We start from the raw sequence: 20,034 nt of genomic DNA, 5'->3' as shown, positions 1-20,034 counted from the left end.
GCGCAGTAGAGGGGGTCACAAACTCTTAGTGAGGGTTGCCGGGTCCACGTGGTGGGTGGCACTGGGGCTCGTCGGAAATGCGGGGTCGGCTTGGGGGCCACATTAAGGGCATCGGCGAGAACCTGGGAACATTTATGGGGGGTAGTTTATGTTTTAAGTGTTTTGGTTGGGGGCTGGGGGGCCAAGTGTGGTAGGGCCTTCACCAAGTCTGCCCTGCGACTGTTGGGCATGTGCGCCGCGCTTCGGCTGCTGGCCGCCGCGGTGACTGTGGCAGTGTCGGTGGTTATCTGGACCACGGTCGCGGCACGGCAGTTGCGGCAGTGTCGGGAGCGGGCGAGGAACGGAACGGCCGACCACGCTCTGCAGCAGCTTCACGACACGCTGGTCTCCTGCCGACACCATGCAGTAAAACTGCTTCCCCCTCTTCCTTCTTCTGGCATTAGCACATCTCAATGAAAAACCCAATAGCAAGTGAGATTTCCCTATGTAGGCACCTCTCAAGCTTGCATATTCCCAATAGTATAGCAACTTCAACACGGTCACAATCCCCACAAGAGGGCAAAACGTTCCTGTGATTGTTCAGTATTGCGGGGCCAAGTGCGGTAAGGCCTTCAGTGGGGGGCGTGGGGCGTCCGCAGGGTCGCGGTGCGGGGTGCAGGAACACAGGGCAATGCGGGATGGGCGTTGTGCATTGGGGATTGTTCAGGGGAACTTCTCGCGGCTGCAGGCGAATGGTGGGAGGGTGGAAAACGAGACGGCGGGGCAGTGGGGGACTCGAGTGAGCAAGGGGGGGGGATATTGGGGGGGATCGTGAATTGAGAAGAAACTGTTAATCAGAGGCCCTGTACGTGATGTTATCATTGGCTGTGTTTGCTCCTTTTGTTTCTGGAGTAATCATTCCAAAACGTATCTATTGATGCGACATGTGCTTCCGGGTGCAAGTTGTGAGTGAATTTTGCTGGGGTCTTTGACATCGCTGGCAAAAACCGCTACACAATTCAGCGAGTGGCTGTTTTCTCCAAAACAGCATTTACCCTACTAACTAGTGGGCTTTGCATGGGTGACTTGAGTTCTGTTCTGCCATGTCTTAGAGTGGTGTGGGGGGGGGGCGCCTACACCCCCCTCTTATCTCTTTGGGATTAAAGCCCACGCTTTCAGACAGAGTCCCCGCGCCACTTCAGCCGCACTGGGGGCTGGTAATGTATGCGTGAGGCCGGAGGCCGTGACGAACAGCTGTTCTGGTGGCGGGCTTCTGTGCTCATTAGCATAAACGTGATTAGGGGGTTATCCACGAGGGGGCTGGGCAGCCGGCTGTACTCTGGTCTTCACAGCTTGGGACACGGCAGCAGTGCAGAGGGGGCAGGTGTCGGGGTATGCTCACACCGCATGTAGGAGGCAATTGCTAAACCTATTTACGTCTTGTATGATTCTAGCTCCTCGGCTGAACTGCAGGCATGTTTATTTGTACCTTAGTGTACCTAAGGGGTGTTTCCTACGAGGCTGTTGGACATGCGCAATACATGGGTATTTTCACTCCAACTTCCAGAAAGCTGCATTCTCTCGTATCATGTTTGTTCACTAAATGGATGAAACCGTGGGATGGTGAATGTGTTTCTATTTGGGGTTTTCACTACTTTGCCAGCATATCAAATGCATATGTGGCAGGGGCAACTTCCACGCACTATGGCAGCCTTCGGCAAAGCAACCGCCCCCGGGTCTCTGAAAAACAACCCGGTTTGTTGGTACGTTAACATTCCTCATACTCGAAGGGTTCTTTAGCCGTGGTGTGCCTAGGTTTTGCCACGTGCAGGGTAATGGTGGTATTACGGTTTGGAAGTTTGCGTTTCACGTGCGTTAAGGGAAGACAAGGTCCACTTATCGGAAGTGGGGGTAAGGGTGATGGTGTACAACTTAAAAGATGCCCTAGAAGGCATGGGCTGCAGATGAGCTGCCGGCGGAGGCCATTCGGGGAGGGGGCACGAGTCGGCTCTGATTGGGCTTTGTCAACGATGGAAGGCCTTTAAAGGGTCCGAAACGCTCCCTCCCTAACCGTGGCTGGGGGGGGCCTCCGGTAAGGGAACAGAACGGTCAAGGGACGTGTTCCGAGGGCAGGACACCCTGCAGTCATGTGGGAGCAGAGTGCAAGCCGGAAAAAGGGTGAGGCCTGATGAAAACCTGCAGGTATGGTTGGCGGCATTCAGAGTCATGGAGCACATAATAACGGAGAAGGACCACGACCAGGGGCCAGCCCTTCAACACTACAGAGAATGCGTGGTGGAGGAACACAAAGTGGGGGGGCACGTTTTGGCTGAGGAACGACCTAAGGTTTAGGAAAAGCCTGGAGTGTGACCACGGCTTGAGATGGGAGCACAAGCAGGTGGGGGTTTAGTGGCTAGGAGAAGGGGGGTCAAACCGGACTGACAATAGAAGGGGCAGACGAAAGGTAGGTCAAGGCATGAACAATCGAAGGTATGGGGCCTACAGGACAATTCCCTTTTAAGGGGCACAAGGGCTCAGCCGGAACTCAGTTCTATCAGCAATCATTACTAGATGGGAATGTAGACAATAATAATGGTCAAAAAATAAATAAGAGATTTCACAAAAGTGCATTACTTATCGTAGTGGGCGTGGTTCGCCAAACTGGGGAAATCCCTAATCAGCAGGGGCTTTGGGTGGGTCAAGCATGCCTGGATTAGTTTGAAAACTGCGGGTTGCTTCGGGGAGGAAAAGTTCACTTATCCGAAGTGGGGGTAAGGGCGATGGTGTACAACCTAAAGGATGCTCTGCAGGGGATGGGCTGCAACTGAACAGCGTTGGGGGGGGCAGGGGTGAGTGTCGATTTGGGTTTTTTGCGAATAAAGGAAGCCTTTAGGGGCCCGAAACGCCCCCCCCCCACCTAAATCTGGGAGGTGGGGCCTCCATTTATGGAACGGAACGGTCAAGGGAAGACCTCTTTCGGCACGCCGCTGCCAGGCCAGTTGGCCCTCCTGCACATGTAAGCTGCAAACAGGAGGAGCACCAGCGGGGAAGGCTGCGACACAAGTCATCACGCCACCGGTTGTCAGCCGGAGGGCCTGCGTGCCTGTTGCGGACGGAGTGAAAGGGGTGAAAGGCGCATGGTTAGTTTAACCGGGGATTCCTGAGCTAAGGCGACCAGGTGCATGAGGGGGAACTCACTACGGCCGGTGGCCCGCTGTGAGTCATGGCGGTGACACCGGTCGCAGCGACTGGTCTTTGGCAGACAAGCCCAGCGGATGTTACCTGGTGTTCCCATTAGAAAGTACTGGCGGAGCCCACAAGGGGAACTGCACAGCCATCAGTTTATTAAGAACGGCGCCCAGGAGTATTAGACTCAGGGGAGGCCCACGTTAATGGGGAGGGTTAGGGGGCTTGGAAGACCTTTCCAACTCCAAAAGTGGGTGGGGGAAATGGGAAGTGCATCGTTGGAAACTGAAAATTGCAAAGCATCAATGAAGTCAGCAAGGGGGGGGTGAATTGAAAGTTTGCACTGTAAACGGGGCTCCGGCAAGTACGTTGGTAACTGAGGGGAAGGGGGGGCCCCTGGGAGATAGGGGGGGCTCAAGAGAAGGGGGCCCTTTGGGATTGGCACCCTTTGGGATTGGCAGCTTAAGGAGATCAAAAAGAAACCTGGGGGGAGGGCCTTGGAGTGCGGGTGCTAGGGGCCAGGAGGAGCAGGGGGGTTAGTTGGGGTGGACCCCCCGAAGCGAAAGGCGGGGGAAGAGGAGGGGATAAGAAGGATGCTGGGGCTCTGGGGGATAGGTATGCGCTTGATGGATGGGGCTCTCTAGAACAGGAGGGCGCGATGGGGGCCGGAGGGGATGGGACAACTAAGGCGGCGGGGAGAGCTCGGGCTGATCGGGGTCTTGGCTGAAAGGGGGAGAGGGGCTCCCTGGCAGGATGGGCTGGAGGAAGACCTGTTTGGGGAGAGAAAGTTAACTATGATCAATAAGCCAACCCGGGGAAACGGGAAGAGAGAATACAGGGGAAAGGGAGCAAGAAGGGGAAAAGAAGACCGGAACGCATCCTTTAGAAGGAGCCTAAGCGGAAATGAAGAATGGGAAAGAAATTAAAGCACGAAATAAAAATTGCACTTAAATAGCGTTGGGGAAAGAAATGAAAAAAAAAAATTGCAAAATAAAGAAATGGCCAAAGGGTAGAGAGGGACTGCTGAGGCAGGGACTGGGCGCCCGCGTCGGGTCCCCCAAGGACCCGAGGGGGGGAAAGTTGCTTGCTCTCAGAGTAGAAAATCCTGAGCGTGAACGGAACACCTGTAAGCTAACTCCTGACTTTATGTGTAATAAAGTTTGCTGTGGCAATTTTTCTCCCACTCATCCTACTGGTCTCTGCCTATCCTTTGGGTGGATGGGGGGTTGGGTTGCTTTGGGAGGAGGGTAGTTGGGAAGGAGTGAGAGTCGGAATGTGGAATGAGAGCTGGGGGGTGGGGGGGTTATTGGGAGCAGCATGGGCGGCCACTGTGCCACCCCACTGAGGGTGTCGGCGCTAGGGTTCTTTCTGGCCCGTATTTGTATACTGCACAACTTGCCTGAGGGCAAATGCACACACAGACGAAAAACCCAGAAGCGAGGTCCCCAACCTGTCCAGTGGGGAGGCCTGGCCTCACCCTTTGTCCTTATGTCCATCACTTTTGATCCTGGGACATGTGACACTGACCCACCTTTTGTCATGTTTGTACACCACCTGACGCCCGGGGAGTCTGCAATTGGCGGTGGCCTGCTAGCCTATGGCCGGCTGAAACTAACTAGTTAGCAGGGGCAAGTTGAGGGCACCCAGGCCGCCTGCCCTCACATGAGGCCCCCCACCCCCTTTGCATGCCACACCAGCTTAGACGCCCCCCCCACCCGGACCTTTACCTGGGGCCTGCAGCCGGCCATTGATGAGTGCCGTGTGGTGGCTCTCTGAAATGTGCCCCCTGGCCTGCCTGCCACATGCCTTGCCCAGCCCTGGGCCCTGCTTGTTGCTGTCTTGATGTTGTCAGGGCAACACAGGTGGCAGGCTCCAGATAGTCTGGAGTGGGCCCAGGGAAGTCTGCAAGTTTTACACAAAGTGCGATTTTCAGCACCAAATGTAACTGTAAATATAAACAAACAAATCATCCCTGGGCCCAGGGAAGGCAAGGGTTGCAGCAGTGTCGCGCCACAGCATGTGTGTGTAGAGTTTTATTTTTTTTATGGAATTGTATTTATGTCGGACCAACAATTGCCCGCCGGCCCTGCCTGTGAGGGGGACGCAACGGGCACCAGGGGTGGAGCCGGGGGAAACTGACCCTTCTGCCTCCCTAGCTCCGCCACTGGAAAGGATTATGTTTCTTAGTCGTTTTCTACATTCCCCATCTTTTATTCTTGGTGATGTAGTATCGGAAGGATGTTATACTACAGAATCAGTCGTTAATATTGACAACTAATGGGCAAAAGGAAGGTGAACTAGCTATTCAACCTCTTAGCTGGGCTCTGAGGAATTGGGGGGATGTGGGTGCAGGAATGGCTGAAGATGTGTCAGTGCTGGTGGGGGCCCATTTCTTTATCATATTTGGGGGTCTCACCTTGCCTTCCAGTTCCGAAAAATAGGCTGAGGCACCGCTGAGGCCCCCATGGAGTGCTTACATTAATAATGAAGTCAAAAGAATGCAGCAAGGTGGTTAATAGCTGCAGTATGTTCCTGTGTTATAAGACTGCCAACATGGGGCAGCTGATTGCGGGCCCATTTCAACTGAAAAAGTTGAAAGGCCCAGAGAAAGACAGCGCAATGGGTTTATTGGCCCCACTGACTGCTAGCTTTCAAAACTGTTATCCAGCCACCACTCCCTCCCCCGCAACCTCCAAAGAAGTTGACGCTGGTTCCACCTCTGTCTCCGACCACCATCACTTCTTTGCAGGGTCCACTCTTCTACATGTTCTCTATCACTTCCTCTGCCTGGCACCAACTATCTCTCACCCACACGCCCTCCTGCCTCTACATCTCCTTCCCTCACAGCGTCTTTCCCTTTCTTGCCGGTGATTTTGATGGACTTGTTTCTTTGTCTCCATCGTAATTTGTTTAATTGCTTCCTTGTTTACTTACTCCATGATCCACGTGATGCACTTTTGTCTTCGTTGTTTAGGTTTTTATTTTATTTTTAAGCGGTAGTTTGATTTACTTTCTCGGTTCGGCACGAGTTTATGGAATTTATTTGTGGGAACCGGGCAATGGGGGACGCTCGTGTGTCTCCAAGGGAGGAGAGCGCAACTGTCTCAGGATTTCAGAATTAACTCCCGCCGTCACGGCTCTGTGCAGGCATTGGGGGTTGGGGGAGGGCGCCTTCTACCTGGCGAGGTGAGGGGGTCGCTCTTCCTGGGAGGGGGCGGGGAGGACTGCCGCGCTGCGACAGGGTTGCGACCATTGGGCCTGGGGGAGCTGGGACCCATCATTCCTTCCGCCGGGGACACGCTCTACTTTTCGCGTAGCTCTCCCTCCCTCGCTCGCGCGAGTGGCAGTGCCAGAGTTAATCCCTCCCTCGCCCGCTGCCCAGTTTCGGCCCCCACAGCCATAGCATTCCAGGGAGCGCGGCCGGGCGAGGCGAGGGCTGGAGGAGGGTGGGGGCTCAGGGGTATTCGCAGACGACACTGACCGAGAAGCGCTGGCCGGGGCTGAGAGAAGGGGCAGCAGGCAAGGTGCCCCCTCCAGGGACATTTGGTGTGCGCCACTCGCCGGATCAGCAGCCGCCCGCCCCGCTCCCGCGCGATGTTCGAGCGAATGCAGTCAGCGCTGAGGAGCGTCAAGGACTTTAACCGTAACCAGCCTCTCCATCTGGGGATTTCAATGTCAGGCCAGGGCGCCGCCTGGAGTGGTTGCGTGATTGAGCACGCGAGAGCGAGTGAACTGCGAGGGTGCGCGACTGGCCGTGCAAGTTGGCGAGTGTGCGTGGCTTTCAAGTTGCGTGAAGTGAAAGCTCAGGCGCGCCACAAAACGGCGTCCTCTGAGCGCATATACAAGCTAGCCTACCACACCGCCGCGAGTGCATGTGTGCCAGTAAGTGTTCGAGTAAAGTGTGAGTTTCGGTGCAAGTGACAGTGCAAGTGGTTGAGTGTAGGTACGTCACTGTGTTATTGCGGGTGAGTTAACTTGCGAGCAGCGCTGGATGAAGCTTCTGGGATAGGCATGGGGGTGGCGGTAAATGGCTTTCACAGCATCTCTGCAGCAAGCGCATTAGTGACCTTAGCTATTCTCTAGGAGTGGAGCCTGTAACCAGCAGGCCACAGGTGTCTGCAGCCTGCATGTCAACCTGCAGAGCCACCTTATTGGGGTTGGAATCAACCAGCTTCAACTAGGTGTTTTATTCTTCTTCAAATTACACAGTCCTCAATGTTTTGAGGCTGCAGGGCTGCTGTTTACAACATTCTTTGAAGTGCTTTATAGAAGCACTAAAATGTTCTGATAAAAAAAAAATATGTGACGTACTTTTGAACTAATCAACCTTCAGGGCATCCGTAACCTGTGCTATTGCCCTCCATAATGGCACTCGTTTTATCACCCTGTAAAGGACGAAAGCTGACATGTGAACCTTAGGGAATAGGATTTGTGAGCATTTTGAAAACTTCACAAATATTGTAAGTGATGGCAAACAAAAACCAAAAAAAAACCTGGGAAATAGTAGAGCATTTCGTGGCAAAGCTAATAGTCTACAGCCACATTTGCCTTTCCAGACTGCCGCTGGGTAACCTTTGAATATTGTCACCTCTACGCCATCTCTATGTATCGCACTAGCACTCACTGACCCATGCTACATGAGGCTCACACCCAATACCTCATTGCTATAAGTGCCTCTGGCAATAACATGGAACATGATCAGCCATGGTGCGCTACAGGTGTAAGGAAGTCTTGCAAACAACCCAGAAGTTTTCACTGTACAATAATCTTATAAGAAATCTATGTTGGCTGCATGATGGGCGTAATTTTAGGGGGGGACAGGGGTGTTTGTCCCCCCCCCCCCCAACTTTCATGGCACACCATTTTGTCCCCATTCATTTGGCTGGGGCACCTTTTCTTCAGATGTCATGCCCCCCCCCCCAACATTTTTAGCAAAGTTGCTCCACTGCATCCAACAGTGACTCTAAACCACCGAAGTCCAGGATGAACAGACGTGTCTGAACAGTCGGCTAATGAGTTCTTGCAGTTTTCTGTTGTGAACATAGGTGTCGCCAAATGGACATTCAGGGCTGCTTCTTGTGTTTGCGCAGTGGGCAGCTGCCCTGGGTTTACGTTTATTTTAAGGATTTAGGGAGAGCTGTGCCCGGCCATAGTAGCGAGACTAATTTACGAGGACTGTTTGTGTTTGTCTGCTTTTTTAGCTTTGGATTTAAAGTACAAAATAAGAACCAGAATAAGAAGAGTCTGTTAAATGCGTTAAGATGTTTTTGTTGTCGCCCGAGCTTTTTAAACGAGGTGTCATTAGCAGTACATAACCAGATAACTGTAGGCATAACTGTGAGGGGGTAATAGACAGTCATTGTTAGTTGAATGTCCCATAAGAAGTGCACATATTGTTTAATTGGAAACAGCAGGGTTGCATAGCAAGAACATTCTTTGTAAAATAACGACTACAAGCAGTTGACCTTATTATGCATTCTTTTCACTGTGTGACTTTAGTCTCCATAGTACAGTTTTAAACCCAGAGGGGATTTGTTTAGGCACCTAGTAACTCGTTTGTACAAACGAAATCTGGGAAGATAAGTGGTTGCATGCCTTCATTGCACACTGATCCTGGGCAAATAATGTAATATTACTGTGCTTTAGCCTCCAAAACAGAGAGTGCTTAGAAGTGATTGATCTTGCAGTATGCACTATTCTATAGAAAACTCTAATTGTTTGCTAGACTATAGTTATCGACAGCCACCAGTAATGAGTTGTGGATAGTGAAAGTGTTTTCTTTTTTGTAAGATATTTACCATACAAAGACATTTTAGTTGTTTCCAAATGTGTGGGTCACAATAAGGAACTTGGGCAAAGATGCTGTTGCTGATCTTTGAGAGAAGATCCAGTAAATGACATCTGAGAAAACACATTTATGCTCATTAATGGCTGCAGAGAGTCAGTCAGTCTATTGGCCCTGGGTATACAGTCAATTCAGAGCAAAATGAAGTAACATAAATTATAGAGCGACAACAAACACTTTTGCAGCAGCAGGTTCTAGGAGAGTGTGCTTTAGACATGGCCACATCCATAAAACAATACAAATTGAAACTTTTGACAATAATGTCTACATCGCTTTGTCTACGTTTACGTTTTTAAGTACTTTACAAGCTAACAACAATAATAATAAAATTAGTGTTTTATGTATTGCCACAAACTGGAGGTTGCAGCTTCTAAGATGTGTATGCTATGGGTAATGTTATTCGCTCACCCTTTAATAAAACGAGCTTTGATTTTTATTGCAATGATTTTCTAATGCTGTAAAGTGGAGGTCTGGTTGCAGTGTGAGGTTTTGTACTTGAAGTGTTTGCACTGGACGCGGGGTTGTCTGGAATTGGCCCTGTAGCACTCCTCTCAAAGGCCTGTCTCTCTTTTACCATGTTTGGCTACTGTTGTGAACCACAGATAAATATATAGCCGGTTAAAAGATTCACAACTGTAATACTTTCAAGCAGTTCTTGGATTTAACGTGACCTGTATCGCTTCAACATTAATTTTCTTACAGTCACAGAAAACTAAATTGATTGAATGTTTATCATGTAATATATAAAATGGCCGTCCTTTTCAGAGGGTAAATATTCATGGGAAAGAGAGACTTTCTTGTCAATGGTAATTTTTGAGAAAAATGACAACAGAGGTTGGACAGGCAGAGAGGTAAGTTGCATGAAGACAAATATCGGTGCATGGTGCTAGAAAGGAGACCATTATTTTTGTTGTCTACTGGTGCTACCATTATAATTCAAGGGCAAATTACAATAATTTTGCTTGCCCTTTCAGATATGTATAGCACAGTTTATGACATTTTGGCAGCTTCTTTTGTGCTGGGCTAAGAGAGGACAGAGGTGTCCTAGACACACAGTTCTCCCCCTCTCCATCTCCCCACCCCAGGTGTTGGCAAGTGGTCCACCTTGTTACCTCTTTCTCTCCTTGATGGATACGTTGATCTGGGAACCCAAAGTAAGTGATAGGGAGGTGGGGCTGGGGGCACTGCCAGGTGCACACTCTTCAGTCACTTAAGCCGAGAGGCATGTGGCATGGACTATGTAACCGCTGGCATATTCACGCACAATGATACTGGTGGTATTTGCTATCTTGATACAAAATATTTGTAACATGCTGATGAGGTTGTGATCACTGGCTCGGTTGCATGCTTTGTGTACCTTGTAATTAACATGCATTGTCTGAAACCTGTGAACTGTGTACCCATGGTTATTTTAACATCTTGTTATTTTTATGTTATTTTTACTGCCATTTTCATGGTCTCCACGCACTCAGGCTCTGAAAAGATAACGAGGAAGAGGTGTTAGTGGGAGGAGAGGGAGAGTGCTAGGGTGCTTCGCTGTTCTGTTGGTAGTTTCAGTTTGGTAAAGCCGGACACTGTGTGTGGGTTTGCTTCTAGGCGGCACAGGTTGATGAATGTTAGGGCATTTGAGTCTGAATGGCACTGGGTTGAGCTTATTGCTGTTGTGTGAGCTTTTGGAGGAGGTGTGGATGTTGCTGTCTGTTGTTATTGTGTGTCTTGTGGGAGTTGTGTGTGGGTGTCATTTGCTCACTGAGTGGTGTGTCTGCGGCAATGAGGAGAGTTCTGAAGGATTAATGTTAAGAAGGGGAGATCCTTGCAACATTCCTGGTGTTCAGTGGTTCAGGGCAAGGTCCATTGTGTGGGGGTTAGTGATGTTAGGTCTTTCTTTTGCTTGAAAACCCTTGCAGGACCCTACACTTCGTAGCGTACCGTTTGCACTGAGGTTGTGTGCTTCTGTTAGAGCATGGTTTCACTTTTTAGGAGGGCAGATCAGAGAGCCATGTTTATATTGCTTTTCTGAAGGTCAGGTGTTCCTCTGTTGTGCGTTTTCCCTTGGGAAGCGAGTTGCAGAGTTTTGCTGAGAGTTATGAAAAGGCTGATCCCCCGTATATCATTTTTGAGTATTGTTTGGGTTTTAGACCTATGTCATTGTTGGATCTCAGGTTTCCTTTTGGTCTATATATGCAGATTTCCTTCTGTAGGAATTCTGCTCCTTGGCTGTGAATTGCTCTGTGGGCAATGCAGAATGTTTTGAACTGGATTCTTTTCTTGACTGGTAGCCAGTGCAGGGATCTTAGTGCTTTTGTGATGTGTTATTTCTTGCCAAGTCTGAGGAGGAGTCTTGCTGCTGCATTGTTACACATTAGTAATATCATGTGTAATGTCATCAGTGAGGTCATCAATTATATCATTTGTGCAGTGTAGTCATTTTGCTGAAAATGTTGGGGGGGGGCATGACATCTGAAGAAAAGGTGTTCCAGCCAAATGAATGGGGACAAAATGGTGTGCCATGAAAGTTGGGGGGGACAAACGCTCCAGTGCCCCCCTAAAATTACACCCATGCATTTGTGACATCATCATTGATGCCTGGGTGTTAGTCTTAGCAGTGCATGGCGGTGGTCCTAGTTATAGTTGTATGGCGATTTTTACTTTGTAACTATAACATCCCTTTAACAAAAGTTTTTTTCACTGAATTTCATGAGTTTTTATTAGTAGAACTTAACCATAATGTCCATTTAACAACGTTTTTTCTGTGAGTATATATATATATATATATATTACAGGGCCTGCGGTAGCTGCCCTGGAGTTATGGTTAACTTGCTCAACCCATACGAAGAGCACTTTTTGGGAGGCTTATAACTTTGCCCCCCCGGACCAATCCTCACAAAACTTTGCAAAAAAGGATATGGCCAGTCAGATCGATCCTGCAATGTTTGGTGAGGTTTTGTCAAGGGGGTAAAGTTATAGGGAGTGGGGTCCCAAAAGGTGTGGTTTTTCCCATAGACGCAATGGAAAAAAATGTATGCTCTCGCCTACAGCCAAAACTGCTGGATGGATTTTCACCAAATTTGCGGCAGGAGCGGCGGCTTGTTCCCAAAAGCGTGCTTTTGTAAATTTGGTGTAAATCCGTCCAGTAGTTTTTTAAAGAAATGACCAAAAAGTAGGTTAAAACTAATTAGTGATATCTGGGTTCGGTCTGCGGACTCACTTCCCTGTTTGGTCCTCGGACGGGCCTCCGATTGGCCCAGAGGATGACGTGATGTCTGCAGACATCGGACGCGCCTGTTGATTGGATAGTGAAAAATGTGAGGTTCGTCATATTTTCAGAAACGCCACCATGTTGGATTTGCCAATAGCGACTGAGCGCAGTGAGGGAGCCCGAACCAATCAAGGGGGGTTCCTGGCTTTTCTCCCATGAATTTAAAAAAAAATAATGGGTTAAAATGTTGCATTGTAGAGCATACTTTAAAAAAAAAGAGGGTAAATATCCAAACAGTTTACAATTGGTGCTGGAGGGCTCATGGGGCAGGCATGACATTTTTTACTGGACATTTGTTATAGATGTCCAGTAAAAAGATACCATCCCTGTCCCCTATGCCCCACTGGGCCTAACACAGTCAACATGATTATGTGTGTATGCAAGGCGATAGGGTGCCAAGGGGGAAAGGATGGTATTTTCGACTGGACATCTATGATGGAAATCCAGTAAAAAAATACCATCCCTGTCCCCTGGGCTCCACAGCGCCTCAGAAGGAGAGCTGACTTTGGCAGGTGGGTAGGGGGATTGTGCAACAAAGGCATTTAGGCATTTCCAAAATGCCTTGGTTGTACAACCCTCCTTCCTCCCTCTATCCACCACTTGCCAAAATCAGCTCAACGGACCAAAACAAACTAACACACACACGCACATTCATACAGCAATCACTATCATTCACACGAGCATCCATCACCATACACTCACCCATAACACAAGCATACACGCATCCATACACATGTTTAAATAAAAATAAATTAACATAAACATACCTTCTGAAACGCCCTGCTCCAGGCTGCTCTGTCCGTATGTGCGAGGAGGTGCTGGAGCTCCCCCTCGCACATGCAGACATGCAGTGCCCCAGCCAGCATTTCCAATGAGCTATGCAATGCTGGCGAAGCAAAACACCCCAGCACTTGCATGGCTCAGTGAGCATGTGCTGCTGGGTATCTAAACTGAACTGTCAAAGGGATATAGTGTTTCCTTTTGACAGTTCAGCTAGCCCAGAAGCACTCACTAAGCTGGAATAAGCAGCTGAGGGAGTGCTCATTGTTTCACTGGGCTGGCTGCTTAGCTCCTCCATAATGGGCGAGGGGCCACTGGGTGGGCACCCCCTCGCCTTATGGATGAGCTGCCAGACTCGGACTGGCCTATAGGGCAATAGGGCAATTCCTGTACCAAAAATGCAAAATGCTAGTGTGGGCCAGTCAAAATGGGCCACCTTTTTGGCCAATGTGGGCCAGTTTGATGAGTTACTTCACTATGCAGTTAGTAATTTGACCATTGTTGCTGAATAAATATTCTTTAAATATCACAATTTACTTACATTTTAACACAAAGCACCCCCTTGGGTACTATTCAAACAGTCTGTGACTAAAGGAATGAATATCCATTTACAACTGCGGGCCACTTTTTCATTGGTGCCTGAGACAGTTTCATGGTTCAGCCCGACCATGTGAGCCGCCCCTGCCCCCTTCTTCCAATCTAAAAAAAACAACAAAAAAGAAAAACATTTTTCTTCATTTCATTCTGGGCTCTCACGGCCCCCTAGGGATGCGGCTGCGGCCCGCTGTGGGGTGCCCCCCACCGCTTGAATACCGCTGGCTGGTCTATAGTAAGAAATGAGCAGCTGAGAGGTCCCCGGGGCCCTACGCCCCGTCGTCTTTTGTTCAAAATATTTTAAACATTGCACTACACACAGCTTGTGAACCTCTGGAAAAGCAGGGTACGATACCGAAGAAATCATACACTTTGTTCTTTTAGAGATAAAGAAGGTCACCCCTTGATGGGAAAACATTTTATTATCTACATCCAATGCCCTGATATCAGACACCCGCTTGATGGAGACAAGACACAATAACATGGCTAGCTTGGAGAAGTTGCTGCAATGATAACTTGTTATAATGAGGACAAGAACGAAATAAATTCAATGCTAAATTGACATCCCACAAGATCGAATACCTGGCCCTAGGAGGGACTTTGATGCAAATAGACTTAAGAGCCTAACGCACAAGGAAGTGCCTACCCACCGGCTCCCCCTTTACCAACAGATGTCCAGCAGAAATGGCAGACCTGAAGCTGTTAATAGTTCTATAGTCCTTACCCTCTTTGAACAACTCAACCAAAAAATGAACTAGCTCTACTGGAGGGGCAGAAACGTGATTGAGGTGCCGAGCCACGCACCAGCCCATCCACCGGCTCCATGCTGAGGAGTAACCCGATTTGGTGGAGGCTGCTCAAGAGTCCTTATTGATACAGAGAGAGTCTTGTGAAAGTCCTTGGAAGCAGCAGGAAGAACTGAAATCTTCCACGCCATAAGGGAGAGATGCCCCCGAAGGACTAGCTCGTGAGGGAGACCTGCTGGATCCGTTATCACCAGAGGGTAAAGTTGGAGAAGCCGATGAGCCTCGACAGCGACCTCTAAGAGTGCTGGAAACCACACCTGAGAGGACCAAAAGGGAGTCACTATTACCATTGTTGCAGCTTGCCTGTGCACTTGTAATAGAACCCTCGCTATCATAGCAAACGGGGAAAGACATAGGACAGGGGAATCGACCAACCCGGTATGAAAGCGTTGCTTGCTACTGCATTGGAATCTGGCCTCCAAATGTAAAAACGGGGCCCCTGGCAGTTGAGCCTCGAGGCAAAGAGGTCTACATAAATCGGACCCCAGCGAGAGAGGATCCTGCAAACAAAACTTTGTCCAACATCCAATCGCTCCTGTCCTGAAGATGCCTGGAATTCCAATCCGCCACCACATTGCTGGCCCCCAGGAGATACTCTGCCTTCAATAGAATGTTCCTGTCCAGGCAAAAATGCTAGAATTTCTTTGCTTAATCCGCTAGGGCTCTGGAGTGAGTTCCCCCCAGATGGTTTATGTAACAAACTGCTGATACATTGTCCATCCGAAGGAGGACACAGCAATTCCCCTGATCTTTGAGAAGACTCTTGACTGCAAAGGAGCCTGCTAACAGCTTCAGACAGTTGATATGCAGAGATTTCGCTTGACCTACCCACTTTCCTCCCATGGACACCTGCCCTATCCTGGCACCCCAGCCTGCCCTCCTGGCATCCGACTCCAGAATGACATCCAGAGAGGGCCCAGAGCCACCAAAGGAGTTCTAACCTGGCCTTGGGAGAAAAAAACACTAGCTGCGAGTGTGATAGACTTTTGTGCAGATGCTTGCCCTTGAGGCGTTGCAAGGCCCTGTAATGAAGAGGTGCTGGAAAGATAGCTTGAATGCAGACTGACAGAATCCCCACTACCCTGGCTAGCTGCCTGAGGGAGACATTCCTTTTCCTGTGGAGGAGGCAGATCTCCTTCCGTATGTTGGAGAGTCTGCTGTCTGGAAGGAGAAGGATGCATTTCTTGGAATCTATACTGAAGCCCAGAAATTGGATACTTTGCGTAGGGTGGAAAATTGACGTCTTTGCATTTATAACAAAGCCTAATGCTTGTAAAAGAGAGACCGTTAAATTCAGGTTAAACTAAAGAATCTGAAAACTCTGTGCTAGAAGGAGCATGTCGTCAAGGTAAATGATTATTCGTATTCCTTTTAACCTGAGATGAGCCATCACTGGCTTCATTAGTTTGGTGAAGCACCATGGGGCTGATGAGAGGCCAAACGGGAGGGAGGCAAACTACCAAGTGCAAGACCCCCCATTGGAACTGCAGGAACTCCTGGTGGGGGGGAGGTAGACTTGAACTAACAAGTACGCATCCTTGAGGTCTATTTTGACCATCCAATCCGCAGGGAGAAGGGTGTCCCTGAGGAGGTGAATTCCCTCCATTTTGAAATGTTGATCAATCACAAATGATTTGGGCTCGCAAATGTATGACTGGGCGAAACCCTTCCTCAGGCTTTGGGACTAGGAAAACTGTGCTTATAAATTGGGAGGCTTTCAAGGAGGCTGGAAACACCACACCCTCGAAAATGAGATCTCGAACCTCTGCATCTACTCATTTTTGATTGGCCTTGTCGAACACTAGGGGAAGAGGGGATGTAAGCTGGCAAGGAGGGAAATAAAAGTCTATTTGAAAACCTTTTACAGTTTGCAACACCCATGGATCTGAAGTGAGTGTCTCCCACTGAGGAAAATACCTGGCCAACCTGCCCCCTAAACATTTGCGGGAAGAAACATTTAATACAAGTGGCATTACCTGGAGCTGTCCTTGCTCTACCAGCACCCCAGCTGGTATGTCCTCTCCAGTGGAACCCCCTTTGGGGGTAGAACTCAGTCTGGGCTCCCCGAGTTGAGGAGGAATTGTGTGCACTCAAGGATGCATATTGCCTAGGATGGGTAGAGGCCTAAGGAAGCAGCCAGAGTAGTGGGCTCTACTTCTTCCAGCCAGCCAGTCAAAATCTTAGGGGCAAAAACCTTTTTGATGTTAACTTGTGTCTTATCCAAGGCTGTGAAGGTATGCACATAAGCAGACAGGTCTTTAATGAATCGTTCACTGAACAGAGTCCCTTGGGCTTTGGGGCCTGCGTCCCCCTCTGCCATATACGCTAATTTGGACTTGAGGCGCATGAGGAGAGACTTGCGTCGCTCCTTCGAAATGCTGTTGTTGGTATTCCCGAGCAGGCAGACCGCCCTCTGCACCCAGTCCCGGAGGGCCTGAACATCTACTGGGGAATTCGATAGCGTGGCCTCCTCCGCCAACTCAAAAATCTGCTTCAAGGGGCCTAAGATATCCAATAGCTTATCTGGTCAGCTCCTCCTGGCCGTATCAACCATCTCCTTGGGGTCTTTCCATTTTTGAGATAGGAATGATCGATATCTGGGGTAAGGGCTACCTTGTCTGGGATGACTGGCGGCCTGGGAGACTCAGAAAAGAGCTTGTTCCTATCCTCCTTGGACAAAGGGCGTCTAACCCAATGATTCCAAAAGGCAGAGACAGCATCAGATGGGTGCCACTCCGCTGATCTGGGATGCTGAATGAGGGAAGGATCGAAGAAAGGAACCCCACTGTCATCTAACAATGGGCCCGGAGCCCCCTGGGATAAACCTATGGGACCCCCTTTCTTCTTACGTCTTTTGGGAGGGGAATCTGAATCCTATCAACTATCTTCTGAAGACATGGGAACAGAAGGGATGCTAATAGGTGGCTCTGAGTGACTCGGCCAGGCGGATCCGACTGTGACTTAGGGGGACCCCCCCCTGGACCAACTTACTCTTAATACCCCTACTAGGGGGATGACCATGACCTGGAGAACTAGACACTGCACCGAGTTGTCCTTTCAAATGCTTGGGCTTTGCAGAACACTTTTCAGGGACATGCACTGGAACCGAAGGTCCCGCCTCAGAATGAGGGTGAAAATCAGAGATTGTATGTATTAGTCCATCAAAAGCTGAGGCCAGAGTAGAATTCAAGTCATGAATGGCAGAGTCTATAGTAGCCTGAATTACCTGAGCCAATGAAGGCGGGGCAGGAAGGGATACCTCCCCCGACCCTCTGCTAGCACCATCTTCCCCCAACCTCTCACTTTTATTAGAAGGCCTAACCTGGGTACTGGCATCAGCTTAAGAAGGGCCTGCCGCCCCTTTACTAGCCACCATAATGACAGAAAACACAAGACATGGGAGGGAAGGGGAAAAGAAAAATGAAGAGGACACAGGAGTGATGACCCTGAATGAAACACTGTTCTGACAAGAGACAGGCACATAAATACAGCATAATAGCTGTAAAACACTGAGGCACAGCAATGGTGTTTAAACATAGAACACGCCGAGCAGGCGTTGTGCCAACAGTTGCTTACCCCTGTAGTGTGTGTTTAATGTAGCAGCGAGCGAGGGAAAATGTCTCACAGTCACAGACAGGCAAAGCCTGTCAGCCGAGCAGGCGTTACGCGGCAGGCGTAATGCGGGTGGGGCCGCCGAAGTCTGGAGAGCTTCCTGACAAAGAGGGAGAGAGCTGCCAGGCCACACACATGCTGTCTTGTATGGCCGCGCGTGTCGGGCCTGGGACAGGGAAAGAAGTGAAACGCCCGGAGGCAGATGCTCGCACGTGTGCAACCGTTAGAACCGGAGTTGAGCTAACGCAGTGGTCGCACACAAGGAGGGACAAACAGGATATTTAAATACTTATTTTCAGGCCTGAGGGGAAAGGCGGCACCTAGGGTGGTAAGGTACACGCCCTTTAGCACCAGTGTAGGACCCGAGGTGTGAGACCACAGGAGCAGAGACCCAAGTACTGGGGAAAACAGTTTGCTTAAAGCAGAGACAATGTTACAAAATAACTGTAGCTACATTGACTAGCAACAAAGTAAACAAATGAAGGGAGTGACTTAGCTTGTGGCGTCAGCCGCAAAGAAAGAGGATGTTGCATTCGATGAAAGGACTTATGTGGGGGAGGGTCCTTGCCCATTGGTTGATGGCAGGGCATGACCTATTTTCCATCTCGGTTTCGGATGTTTCCCTGCACTTTGTTTAAAATACAGGTTTTTTTTCATTTTTCATTTTTGAAGTTCAAACAAACTTATTTTGTGTAAAGATTTTTCTCTTTGCTGCTGTGGTGTCAAGTAGTAAAGATTGTTTTGCATAATATGAAGTGTCCTGTCTCGATATAGAATTTAAAGCGTTCTTGCTCCTGGGTTCCCACAGTTAGCTCCTGCCTAATTGCTGATGACTAATACCCTGGAGTTGCTTTTGGTTCCTGGTGAACAAACCCTAATTTCGATCCCTGCATGCAGTTGTGCAACTTTAGGTATGTGATTGCAGGTGAAAGTAAATATGCTGGTATGTGAGTCCAAGTGAAGAAGCGAATGTGCGGTCATGTGTTTAGGGGTGTTTTCTTCAGCAGGCTTATGCTTCTGAAAGTCCAACAATGCTGAGATACAGTCAGTCATGTGTGTATCGTCAGGCAGTGCTGGGGAAGAGACAGTCACTTGTAGGTAAAGCATGGTATTTGAGTGTGCTGCAGACATGCCCACATTTTTAGAGGCAGCAGCCTGACAGTTGTCTGTGTAGGGTACATCTGTTATCTGTCCTCACTTGCATATCCCTCTCCCCTTACCTCCGAGCCTACCTCCCTTAACGCGCTCCCTTCTTTTTCTCTGTCTGCAGCGCGGTCGCTAGTGCCGCACAAGGTGAGCGAGGTGCACCAGGACAGCCCAGCTGGCCGGGATGGCCAGTTGAAGGTGGGCGACCGTGTGGAGGGCGTGGACGGTCGGTCCATAACCCAGATGTCCCCGCGTGAGATCACCCAGCTCTTCAGACAAGCGGGTACCAAGATACGACTGCGAATTCTACCCAAGAGTGAAGCAGGCAAGTACGAGTGAAAGATGTGAGGCCTTGCTTGTATTGTAACTTTCCTCTAGAGTCATGTGGGGCATGCAGGAAGCCGGAGGAGAAACACTAAGGGCCTCATTACGACCCTGGCGCTCCCGAATGAAGGGGGCCTGTACAGCACCGGCCCCTTTCATTCCGGGAGCGCCGATTATAAGCTTCCCATCACGGGACCCGGATCGCCGCCTGGTAAAACCAGGCATGCTTTCTGGGTCCCGCGAGGGGAAGAGGGAGGCAATAACGGGCAAGATGTAATCTGCCCGTTATTACCTCCCTTCCCATTCCCATTGAGCTCTATGAGGGCTCAAATCGGAATGGGGAAGGGTTCCTGCATGGAGGAATTACCTGGTCCTCCTATCTCGGAGTAACCTGGTAAGTCCCCATTGCAGGAACCCGGTAATGGAACCCAGAACGGTGGCAGCCATGGAGCTAATAGCTCCATGGCTACTGCCGTTCTCGTAATGAGGCCCTAAGTGTTGCT

The 20,034-nt window shown here is 49.6% G+C and overlaps 1 protein-coding gene across 8 annotated transcripts in view; it reads left to right on the top strand.

Moving 5' to 3' along the window:
- MAGIX (MAGI family member, X-linked) overlaps positions 1-20,034 on the top strand; it is a 916,967-nt gene that overhangs the window by 655,916 nt on the left and 241,017 nt on the right. For all 8 annotated transcript variants that reach the window (XM_069645279.1, XM_069645280.1, XM_069645282.1 and 5 more), the window contains one exon: positions 19,332-19,532. In XM_069645279.1, coding sequence (XP_069501380.1) covers positions 19,332-19,532 — 201 coding nt within the window. The remainder of the gene's footprint in view (positions 1-19,331; positions 19,533-20,034) is intronic.

Source organism: Ambystoma mexicanum, chromosome 2p, assembly GCF_040938575.1.
Source record: "Ambystoma mexicanum isolate Mex_15411 chromosome 2p, UKY_AmexF1_1, whole genome shotgun sequence".
NCBI lineage: Eukaryota > Metazoa > Chordata > Amphibia > Caudata > Ambystomatidae > Ambystoma > Ambystoma mexicanum.
Note: the sequence above shows the minus strand (reverse complement) of the source record. Positions and strands in the feature narration are given on the sequence as shown.